The sequence below is a fragment of the Neomonachus schauinslandi genome, chromosome 6, assembly GCF_002201575.2.
Source record: "Neomonachus schauinslandi chromosome 6, ASM220157v2, whole genome shotgun sequence".
NCBI classification, from domain to species: domain Eukaryota; kingdom Metazoa; phylum Chordata; class Mammalia; order Carnivora; family Phocidae; genus Neomonachus; species Neomonachus schauinslandi.
The window spans coordinates 57,289,244-57,301,785 of NC_058408.1; the positions used below are offsets into that span (position 1 = coordinate 57,289,244).

The 12,542-nt window shown below is 48.0% G+C and overlaps 1 protein-coding gene across 1 annotated transcript in view; it reads left to right on the top strand.

Moving 5' to 3' along the window:
- The first annotated feature begins 442 nt into the window (after positions 1 to 442).
- The window catches only part of DPT (dermatopontin), a 28,867-nt gene continuing 16,767 nt past the window's right edge, over positions 443 to 12,542 (top strand). Inside the window, exon 1 of the mRNA XM_021682655.1 lies at positions 443 to 792. Within this exon, the coding sequence (XP_021538330.1) occupies positions 488 to 792 (305 nt within the window). The 5' untranslated portion in view covers positions 443 to 487. The remainder of the gene's footprint in view (positions 793 to 12,542) is intronic.

Sequence of the window (12,542 nt, forward strand, 5' to 3'; positions counted from 1 at the left end):
TCGAGCCCTGCAGAAATCTTAAGGACTCTATCCCTTCATCCTATTATTTCGGTGTTTTGGAATCACTCTGGGTATCTGTGGGGTCCTGGAAGGCTAGTTTGGACAAAAAAATGCAGGGGCTTGCTGGTGGAGGGGAGCAGAGGGAGGGAAGGCCCTGAGAGACGAGGGGCAGACACGCGGCCCTCTCCGGTGAAGGCTTCTAAGGGCTGTGAAGCCGTTTGCTTTTATAATCTATGCGCGGAATTATTCTTTCTCCAGGGAATTTCTTTCATTTGTATGTTCCTCACATTTTCCTAGAATTCCACCTTAAAACGAGCTGGATGGACTTGTGGCCAGGATCTCCACGCCGAAAAGTTCTGCTTGAACGATGACACACTGCAGTTGGAGCTTGCTCACCCACATCTGGAAGCCACATGTCAGCGGCAGCTGTACAAAACGGTCAGCCCAGCAGCCCTAGGGTGACAGTGTTTGCCAGAGGCCCAGCAGCATGGACCGCGCTCTGCTCTGGGTGCTTCTGCCGCTGGTCACCGTGGCCTGGGGCCAGTACGGAGACTACGGGTATCCTTACCAGCAGTACCACGACTACAGTGATGACGGGTGGGTGAATCTGAACCGGCAGGGCTTCAGCTACCAGTGTCCCCATGGGCAGGTGGTGGTGGCCGTGAGAAGCATCTTCAACAAGAATGAAGGCTCGGACAGACAGTGGAATTACGCTTGCATGCCCACGCCACAGAACCTCGGGGAGCCCACGGAGTGCTGGTGGGAGGAAATCAACAGAGCTGGAATGGAGTGGTAAGGGCAGCCTGCGCTCTTGGACGGGGGGCACAGCCATGACAGCACATTTGTCCCCTGGGGGCCGCTTGACCCCAGCCTCCAGAGATGGGGCCAGGAACTCATTCTCGGGGCGGCTGGGGCAGGGCTGGCTGCCCAGCAGCCTACATGACAGGACAGAAACCCAGGATGGGGAGTGCCCATGGCAGAGGGGCTCCTCTGTGGTTCCGTTCCTTCCAGAGGCAGCCCTCCTCTCAATTTCGTCCAGGAACTACCGTGGGTTTGCGAAATGTTTACTAGCCTGCAAAAAGATCAGTACAGGAATTGAGGGTTTTTAAGACACTTTACAGTGTTGTGATGTCCAAATGGCATTTTCGTTTTGTAGTAATTTATTTTTACTATTTTGCAAAGGTATTGGTCCACAAGAGTTTGGGGACAATAAATGACTGGACCCTCACCGTGGACAGTTTGAGAAATGCAGATTTAAAACAAGTGAATGGGGGAGAGGGGACAAAGAAATTTAGGCAAGGAGAAGGGAAATGAAATACCTCTCTACTGCCCTGCTAAAAGGTGCTCTCTTGGTTATAGGAACCGAGGTCCTTCTCTCTGTCTGAATTTAAAGTGGGTTTCACTGCCAGAAAATAGTTTACTGAAGACTTTTAGGGAGAAGTGCTGTTCTGGCCTGACTGGGCTCTGCCACAGTCAATGGCATGGAAATGGTCCAAGCTGGTGCTTGGCTGTGGGGTGTGGCAGTCCCAGCCCCAGACCTCGGTCAGGAGCCCATCCCATACTACTGCCTGTGAGGCTGGCTATTCATGCAGACTGGATGGGAAGGCAGGACCCCTGGGGGGTGGGATGGGGGACATGGGCTCTGGGGGAGGCAAGTCCAGTGAGGAAGAAGCCCCGCTGCCGCTGGGTTTTCTGGAGAGCAGGACTCTGTGAGGGTTCCAGCAGCGCATGGTGGAGAGTGGGTTGGGGTGGTCAAACTCTGGGGGACCGCACAATCAGCAGACTGAACCATGATGAGACCCCGGGAGGGAAAGACACTGACGCGTGTGTGCAGGAGCCGGGCAAGAGAGGGGACTTCTGAGTAGTCAAAACAACTGCCATTTATTGAGTGTTTACCCTGAGATAGCACCATGCTGATGCTTTATATGGATTATCTCATTAATGCCCAAAACAAATCTGTAAGTCATTTTATAGGTAGACAAATTGTGGTCTAGAGACCCAAATGTTTCCTCAGCCCAAAAGTGGTAAAGGCAGGATTTGGATCTAGTGAGTCTTAACTCCAAAGTGTATGTCCTTGGCCACAGTGATGAGCTTCTCGAGAGCCTGCTGCCCCCGCCTGATGTGGGCCATCGGCCCAGCCAGGGGCCGGGACTGGACTCAGGGAAGTGGTTCATCCTGGGAGGATGGGATCTGCAAGGTCATAGTGGAAGCCGAGCCCGGGAGGTTTGGGGACCAGCTTGGTTACTGTGGCTGAGGAGGGGCTCAGCTTGTGGAAGGAATGGGGAGTGGGTCAAATAAGCAGCTGCAGGTGGGGCCCTTTACTGGGCCTCCCTTGTCTACCCCACTGCCTCTGGTGAGCAGATTTAATTATTCAAAACTCCTTCTGAAAGGTGACCAACTCAGAGTCCAGCCTTACCTCAAAGATCCCCTTAGCCAGGCCCATTGCCTGGCATGGAGCACAGCACCACCTTAGTCCACCCATCTAGGGGGCCGTTATATGGGCGGGGCCCCTTTCTAATGCCCCTTTTTAGAGCCATATAGTAAAACAGCGCTCAGAGATGATTTCTTAACCCCAAAGGAAGAGCCCTGGGCTTGGAGTCAGAAGGCCTGGATTCGGACCCAGCTTCTAAAGGCCACGTGACCTTGCACCAGGGGTTCAACTCTCTAGGCTCCTACCTCATCTGGAAAATGAGTGGTCACACTACGTGATCTCAGAAGAATCCACAACTCCAATACCGCATGCTCTGTTTGGCCTTGAAAATGCGTTTGGATTTTTCTTGCATTCTGTTGATCCTTGTGTTTATCCCTGCTAGGGAGAGAAGGCAAATGATGTTTAGTTTTAAACTTGCCAACTTGCATCTGGTTTGTCATTAACTCCCAGACTGTTTGAAGCAAAGCAAAAGAGGAAGGGAGTGGACATGAGATGGGTTTTTTTTTGGCCAATGGGAGTCCAATAAGAGGCTGACGGGTAAGATCACTCTTCCACCCTCTTCCTCCACATTTTGGGCTGTGCTGACTCAAACGATTTTCCTTCTCCCTTTCCACCCCCTGTTGCCTCCTACTCTGCTAATCACAGAGTGAAAAATGCACAAACATGAAAAACAGTTCCTTTATGGTAAAACTCAACTGCCCCAGGTCTGATACCAATTACCCCAGAAGCACTTTTTTAGATGATTATTGCTTTGAGTTTAGACTTCAGTCCCAGTGAAAAATCTGGAAGGAAAGAATTTGCTCATAGGCTGAGTGAGGGGCAGTTACACTTCCCATGGGCTGCAAGCTTGTAATCTGCTCTGGGGGAAGAGCTGTGGACGGTTTTGTGAATTTGGCTGCCTTGTATAAGTGAATCAGCTTGCAGGTTTATTTTAAGAGGGAGGAGGAGTCTAAAACACAGATTTGACAACGATATATAGGACCTACTAAAGACACAGGCTAACTGAAGCACAGATTTAAAAGGTGCTCCATGGGGTGCCTGGGTGGCTCAGTCTGTTAAGTGTCGGACTCTTGGCTTCAGCTCAGGCCATGATCTCGGGGTGCTGCAATCGAGCCCCGCATCGGGCTCTGCGCTCAGCATGGAGTCTGCTTCAGATTCTCTCCCTCTCCCTCCTGCTCACTCTCTCTCAAATAAAGAAATAAAATCTTTAAAAATAAATCAATAAAATAAAAGGTGTTCCAAGCATGGGCTGGGTGGCTCATAACACTGCTGTTCGCTATCTGTAGAAAGCCACCTCTTCAGGGGCCATATTCTGGAGTGTGCAAGCCGGCTCCCCTATTAATGGCCACCAGGAGGCTTTCCCTGAGTCCCAAGAGTGGCACTTTGCCATTTCAGGGCATGCCTCGGTTGTTCTCAGGGAATCTCTAACTCGACGTGGCACAGGCTAGAGGACATGTGGGTCCTGTGTGGAGCAAAATGGAAGCTGGAATTTGCTAGTGAGGCTGAGCTGTCATGTGGTAGACGGAGCTCTGGTCTTAGAACCAGGAAATCTCGATTCACAGCTCCTGTTTCTATCATCTCTTAGCCCTGTGGCCCCGAGCATTTGATTCCTCATTCCCGAAAAAAAGGAGGGTGCGGCACCCGCCTCACAATAGAGGGTGTCACTGTGTGCGTGCAGGAGAAATGTATAGAGGCGGGACTCTAAATCTCAATGTAAAGAAATGCCTGGCACATCACAGGCGGTCAATAAAGGTTTAATGAATCTGGAATTTGATGAGGCTGGTTTTGGGGCAAGCCAGATTTACATGGAGCCTGAATTCAAAAGAACAGCATTCTGTTTGTTGGCACCTGCTTCCCCCGCCCCCCCAACCCCCGGGGAGGGCCCTGGGCTTCAAAGGATCTCAGGAAGGTGTTTTTAAATGGCAGCTTCTCTCACAGCTGACAATTTAAATTTATGAATTCACCAAAGGCCAGTCATGTGACGGAGAAGAGGAGAAAGGAAAACTGTCCCAAGACCTGTGTTAGCATTAAGGTCAATCTGAAGCTGAGAATAGAGGGCAGAAACTCAGTTTGCCATAATCTGACTCTACTGGAGAGCAGGACTCTGTGTCATACAGAGCAATGCCCCCGATTCATGGTTCTAAGCACTCAGGACACACAGCGCCCCCCCCTCCTCTGAGAGTCTTTTTCAGACCACCTTGTCTGAACCCAAGTTTCCCACCCTCTATCCCCCAACCTGCTTTATGTTTGCTGTGGTGCACCTGTCATTAGCTGATTTGTATTTGTACAGTGTTTGTCTCCTTCAAAACAGGCTTAACAAATGTAGAGACTTTGTCTTATTTGACGGTGCATAGGATATTCTCCAGGGCCTAGAATAATGTCGGTGCATAGTAGGACCACTAAATATGTATGCAAGACTAAATCAGACTAGTGAGTGCTTTGGGTAATTCAAATCCCAGTCAGTGTTCCACCCCCCCCCACACACACACTCAACAAAGAAGCCTGCAGATTTTCCAGCAGGGGAAACCATTTTGTTCATATTTTTGGTTTTCAGGATCCCATTACCTATAATATAGGGCCCAGCTTTATTGTTCACCTCTCATTTTGGCTAGCTGCATTTGCTGCCCTGCAGGATGGTCTTCTGAGACTTCCTGAAGTTCTTTAAAACATGCACAGAGGATGTTGGACACACTTACCTCAGGATGAATTCTTTTTTTTTTAAGATTTTATTTATTTATTTGAGAGAGAGAATGAGATAGAGAGAGAGCACGAGAGGGGGGAGGGTCAGAGAGAGAGGCAGACTCCCTGCCGAGCAGGGAGCCCGATGCGGGACTCGATCCCAGGACTCCAGGATCATGACCTGAGCCGAAGGCAGTCGCTCAACCAACTGAGCCACCCAGGCGCCCAGGATGAATTCTTAATTAGATTTCCATCCTACTATCCCCCAAATCTTACTGTCCCAATAATTTCAAAAATGCAATAGTGAGCTCTTTATCTCAAAAGCCACTTGGGCCAAATGCCACATGGTATTCTGGTTTGGATCTTGGAACAAAAAAAGGTCATTAGTGAGAAAACATGAAATCCAAACAAAGTCTGGAGTTAAGGGTTGTACCAGTGATAATTCCTTAGGGTTGATCAAGGAACCAGAGTTCTGAAAGATAAGCTCAGGGGAACAACTCTTCTGTAAATCTAAAATCACTTCAAACTAAAAAGATTTTTAAAAGTAAGGATGCCGGCTAGTAGAGTACATACTGGTAGTTTAAAAGGCAAACAGCAACAGAATCAAAGAAGCTTAGCGCCAGGAGGGGCCTGGAAAAAAATCCACAACAATGTCCTTGCATCGTAGATGAGGAATGAAGGCCAAGAGAGACTGCAATTGAAAAACCCATGAAATAGGTGCATTCCGTGTAGGTGCTATTACCCTAGGCCTAATTTCTGCGGTGCTTGGTAGTTTATAAGCATTCCCCATTTATACGTTCCTTTGCTCATTTATTCACTACCAAATGCTTATTATCACAAATTTTGCCAGACTCCAGGATCATGAAGATGAATGATATACAGTCTACGCCCTTGAGTTACTCGTAGTCTAATCTTATTTGATCTTCATGGTGCTACCAGGAGGCAGGCACTACTATTTCTCTGTTTTACAGATGAGGGACTGTGGCTCAGAGCACTGGAAGACTTGCCCCCTGGGAGCTGGTGTGCAGTAGAGGACAGGGCCCAAGCCAGACATTCTGATGCCCCAGTGCTGGCCGATGTGAAATGCTGGTGTCGTTTCTGTTCTTGGATAAAGCTGGGCTAAAGAAGATATCACATCCACGTAAGAGTGACTTCTGAGGGCAAGAAGGCGAGTGTGGGAGAAGGGTTATGGCAGCTCCACGATTCTTGCCCACTCCCCATCGAGGTCACTCTTCTTCTAAGTACTAGGAATCAGGTGTCTGGGGGAACTTGAGTTTTGCAAAAATGGCTCTTGGCTGTGCTGATAAGACTGGCAAAGTTTCACTAATCCTGGTAGGGGATTTGCTTCTGTGGGGGTAACGGCCAGACATAATCTTCCCAATAAATAAGAGATTTCCCCGAGTTAGGATATCTTCCTCTGTGCGTGTGTGTGTGCACCGTGTGTGTGTGTTTCTTCAAGTTATCTTGAAGTAATGGAAAGATAACTTTTGCAGTCAAACAGGACAGTTCTCAAAATGCCACCCCACTCCTTCTGATGGAAGTTATGTCAACCTTCCAAGCCCCAGTTTCTACCTCTACAAAGACAGAAGTGTAGTGAGGGGTAAATGAGATAATATATAGGCATTACTGACTGTGCGTCCTTGAGAGAATCACATAACGTCTCTAAACCCAAGTTTCCTTATGTGTCACATGCTGGTGGTGGTGAGAACTGGTTATGCGAGCCCATTTCATGAGATTGTTTTGATGACTGAAATAATGAGCCCAGGTTAGAGTGCTGAGCACAACACCTGGCATGCAGTAGGTCCCTGACAAAGGTTACTTATTTTCACTCTTATGACTACCCTGTAGAAACTGAAACTCAAAGAGATACATATCACACAGTCCATTTTAAAGCTGGAGCTCAAATATAAATTGCTACATTACAAAGGCCCCTGATGTGTACCACTTTGTTTGGGGAACATATAATTCAGTTATGATCTATAAATATCTAAGCATACATTATGAGTGTCTTGAATATCGGTCACATTTTCAGATAGACATTGAGGCGGCATTAGATCTCTGGGTTAACAAATATTGTGATAATTGATGTTCATGGGTTCCTGTGGCTGAGGCTGAGATCCCCGCATGACCTGCATTTGCTCTCAGGCCATAACTGATCTCAAGACATTAATACGTCACATAAGATAATCCGGATCTTCTCAGACACCTTTGGGATAGTCTCTACTGCTTGTATTTTTCCAAAATGGGGCAGGAGTTGGTATTTTGGGGAGAATTTGTTTTTCTCTCTCTGTCCTGCTATGTTAGTTTTTTTTTTTTTTTTAATCCAAAGAAGGTATTCGGCAGCACATTTGTGCGTCACCATCTGGAAACCTGGTAGACAGGCAGGCAGACTTGAAACCAGACGCAGAGAAGGCAGGAAGACTCTTCCTCAGATGCGGGCAGGCAGAGAAGAGACTGCGTTCAGCGCAGCGCTATTCAGACGATTGTTCACGTCCCCACCTGAGTGGCAGGAAGCCCAGCGCTCAGCAGTGCAGCGCTTACCTCCAGAAATTCTGCACTATTGCACCTTGCCCCCAAACTGGGTTTGTCTCTGCCTCTTGCCACTTCCCTGTCCCAATGTCTCTTGCTCCTCTTCTCTGGCTGGAGTGCCAGTCTACTTCTTCTCTCCAATCCCTGTATTGCCATAGCCCGTGCTAACTCGTATAGCCCTCTGGAAAGAATTCCAGACCAAGTATCGTACCAGGCAGAGAGAAGGTTCTGATGAGGGTTTGTTGGAAGAGTTAATGAACATTCTAAAACCCTGTGCTCTATGTTATAAATGCCTTAGAGCAACTCAAAGGATTAATCTGGGGAGAAGAGAATTAACAGGACTCAAAGCTTTATTCTAAAATAATGAATCTCTCTTGGTGGAACTTAAGCCCTCATCAAGCTGGACTGGGGGAAAAATTGGGGGGAGTCATGGAGGCTGTGTCACATGGTCTCCCCAGTGCAGAGAGCTCTTATTCCATCTCTGCTGTGTGGTTGGAGACTGGCTAACAGGCCTGGAGCACCTTGCATGCCTGTGGAACTGGGAGGAAAGAGACCAGAACAACCAGCCCACCCATTTGATGTGACTATGAAAGCTTGACCAAGATGGCCCTGCTTTACCCTGTTCTACACCAGACCCATCGCCATAAGTTTGAACTTTTTATAAGTTTGGACCAAAACCAGCAAAGACTGGAAGGAGGGACTAAAACTCCATAGAAGAGTTCACCAACAAGACCAGACATATGCACACCTTCCAGTCCCCACCCCCATCACTTGGCCTGACCAAGAGCCCTGGACCCAGTGAAGACTACAGGAGACAGAGAGAAAGCCTGGCCAGAGAATGGACCAGAAGCAGAAGACTGTCTTCGACCAATTCTTTGTGCCCCTGATAGCTCACGTACAGAGTTTTGGCCTCGGAAAAATGCATTTGGATCCTGCTCTTCCTGTTTCCATCTTGGCCAAGAGTGACTTAAATAAGGCTCCACACAGTGCGGTAATGACAGGGCGGGGACAGAACTTGGGTCTGCTGCTTCCTCAACAACAGCTCTTCGTCTGCACCCTGTCGCTTCTTTGTTTTACTGCTGCAGACACAGGAGAAGGTTTTCTGTCTTTGCTTTCCGGGGCACGGTCCTGAGATAAGCCACTTTCAAAAGGCCACCCTCCCAGAGAAGGTCCCTGAATATTGTCAGGGAAGGGATAACTAACTGCCTTGTGATTTGCCTTCTAGAAAGTTTCTTCTGTCAGGTGGGGCAGGGCCAACAATGATCCAGTTTGTGAAACAAAATTGAGCCTTCAGCCTTCAAAGGGATGGTGAGAAAGAAAGTCTGCCTTCTGAAATGGGGAGTAGACAGCTTCTGAAGCAGGGCATCCAAGGACTCAGATTCCGAAGGGATATTCTCAGGGAGTCCGTGCCCACGGCTCCGCTGGGGTCCCATCACAATCCACCCAGAAGCCTGTAGTCTTGGGTCCATACTCTTCTGCGGGCCCATTCAGGAGCATCAAGCCGGTGCTGAGAAGTGGAGCAGAGCCTTCGGTGTGTCTTTTCATCACTGGCCACTTTTTAAAAATTGAGTTTGAATCCCGTCAGTGATGCCAGCCCTCTCTTGCTCCCCCATGCCCCTCGTGTTCACAGCTGCCCTCACCCCTCTTCTCTCCTGCCTGTTCCCATGTTTGTGATCCTGCAGATGTGGCCAAATGTCTAAGTGAGTCTCGCCAAATAAGGTGCTTTTACAAAAAGTTGATTGAAAGGGACAAGAATGGAGGGGAGGAAGGCCCAAAGCTCTGCTCATTTCACGCCCTCAGCCTGAGCAGGCTTGGTTCCTGAGGGAAAAAGTGGATGTGGGGAGACCATCACTCACTCCAGATCCTGGAAACTTCTGGGGGGGAATGTCAGGGCCCTTTCTGGATCTGAGTGATGGGCTCTTCAATGTCAACTCTGCCTCTGGTGTTGGAGGACACCTGACCAGTCATCCGTTCATTCGTTCTTCTGTTAAACATCTGCTAGACCCGCCTTGTCAGGCCCCATGGGGAATTCAAACTGAAAATTGAGTGATCTTTTCCCTTAAGGACTTTACCATCCACTCAAGTATCTATGCTATGAAGTGGGTGTGTGTCAGCAACTAAGACAGCCAACCTCTGTGCTTGGTTTTAGGGAAACAACAGCTCAAGGAATACACTGGAGTCCACCAGCTTTGCTCTGACTGGAGACTGGGGAGCCAAGGCAGCTTTGGCCAAGTACACTCACAATTGTCGAGTAGGCAAAATGAAAGTATGATGACAATAATAAAGAATTTATTAAGCACCAGAATATATATGCATTTTCTTATTTGGTCTTCACAATAACTTAAATAAGTATGTGCTATTATTATGCCCATTTTACAAATGAGAAAACTGAGGCCAATAGAGAGTATGAAGCCTGCCCAAGGTGACACAGCCAGTCCAGCAGCACAGTCCATGCTCTTAGCCATTCTGCTCTACTGATCCCCACATGAGTGTGAAAATGTACCCCAACAAAAATCCAAGTCTGGATTTCATTGTGCTGGCCACATGCACTACCAAACTCCAGTACTCTACCAAAATGGGATGGCCATGGGACAGAAGCTGGAAGAGAGTTCTGCTTGGTTTTCTAATCTTCGCAGGGCAGCATTATCTGAGGTGGTGTGTGAGGGAGTGACACACACACTCCCCACACAGGATCGTGGGGCAGGCTGCCTGGGTGACAGTCAGCAGGGAATTCACAGAACTTGGATTTCCTTCAGAACTGGTACCCCATGAAACAGGCCAGCTTATCTTGTTACATGTATTTTTACTTAAGGGAACTTACCACCCTGGGAACACTGTCCCCTGTGGTGATCCGAGTGCACAGGACAAACCCAAACAATTGGAACAAGAACCACAGGGAAACTGCAACCTGGCTCGGTTTTGAAAGGACTGTTTCAGAGGAAGCCAGAACTGTCATGATGGTAAGAAGGAAGATCACATAAGCTTCGTTTACAACTTTTAGTGCTTTCTCTTGAACAGCTCTCACTCACACTGCTAGAATTAGGATATAATAGACTATCTTGGACTATCCACTGTCCCGGACCCGAACACTCCATTCCAATCACATTCCCAAATGTGCCAGGTGTTTTCCAAAGTGGCACCACTCCTGGTGAGCTGTGAGCAGTGGTAGAGCAAAGAAGGCTAGGACGTCAAGGGCATGGGTCTCAAGGCACATTTTAATCTGCATTCCTGATCTGCCGTAGCTGAGCTCTCTAAGGTCCGTCAGAACCTCTTACAAGTCCCAGGGACAGGCACCTCGGGCTAATACGGCTAATACGTGCGACTGGCCAAATACTAAGCCCATCCCTCACTGCCCTCAGCATGGAAGCGTGGTGATTGATACAGAAGAATTGCTGGGTACAAGCTTGTTGAGTGGATGAACAAATAAACACATGCATATTTGAGTGTAGGTATGCATGAATAAATAAATGAATAATAAATGAATGAAGAGGACAGATGCCTCCCAATCAGAGCCATCGAATATATTTAATATCTAGTTTCATCAGATCCACAAGATCATTTCTGGCAATTACAAAGAAACCACCGATGGTTCTATAGTTTGTGTGTCAGCAAGGTCCCTGTCACCTATCAGCACAGAGCAATTATTCTTACTTTATCTGTTATATTTCCGGGGAACTTATCTGTACTTGGAAAACGGGATTGTGTTCCAGAAGTTTTCAAGCCATGACACATAGGCAGCCGCCTGTTCTGCTCACTCATGAGAGGGAGCATGATCAATGGCTGGGGGGTGGGGGGAGGGACATGCAGAGAACCTGATGGAGCTAAGGACTGGTTTTGGAAGGACTTGTGAGAGACCCCCACCCCGCATAAGGCCGGGTGGACAACAGCATCGTCATCATCCAGCAGAAAGTGGCAAACTTTGGGCACTGGTGGGATTTGGGGCAGGGATGGGAGAAAGTAGTACTGGAGGTGGGACAAAGGAAGAAATGATCACACTGTCTAAAGCCAATGCTTAGTTAGGAAGGTGCTGTGAAGATAAAAGGGGCTGACCCCCAGAGGAATCAGCAGCCCAGCTAGAAAGAAAGAGTGACAATGCCCATGGCCGCAGGGAGGGTCTGTGGACCAGAGAGGAGGGGTCACCTTCTTTGAAGAATTAGAACAGAGCATATAAGACAGGAAAAAGACCCCTACAGGGAATTTGAGGTCAGTTTTCCTGTCACCACCCTGTAAGGAGTGCTTCCATATGCCAGGACCCACTGTGGGCACTGAGGATAAATCCAAGCAAAACCTGCCCTGACCATGTAGAGCTTACAGTCGAGTGGGCAGTAAGAAGATTCCTGGGTAAGTGGTGAGAACCTGGGGATGTGGTCCCAGCTTCCCACCGGGTGCCCTGGACCAAGTGCCGTGCCCACCTGGGCTTTGCAGGTACGTGGGGCTTGAGTGAATGAGTGCCCCGTGCAAACTCCCAGGGCTCTGCTCTTGAGCAAAAGAAATGTTGTTTGAAGTGCATCAAATCATTGTGTTTCTCTTTGTCTTCTTTTTATTTTAAATTTAAGTAAAATAAAGTGTATTCTCTTTTAAGTAGCATAAATAATACAATCTTGCATTTGTAAAAGTCTAGATGCCTCTATATCCATCCATTTATGCTTGCTTCTAACTATAAATTCATACACGTCTACCAGGAGCTGCGCTCCCCAATTTCCTTCAGCTGAAATATTCTGAATCATTTGAATTTTAATGGTGAGCATATGTTATTTCCACAAATATAGCAAAGTCTTTATTATTTGCAGTAAAATGGAAGCAACTAGGGCACCTGCGTAGCCCAGTCAGTTAAGCGTCCAACTCTTGATTTCGGCTCAGGTCATGATCTCAGGGTCCTGGGTTCAAGCCCCGCATGGGGCTA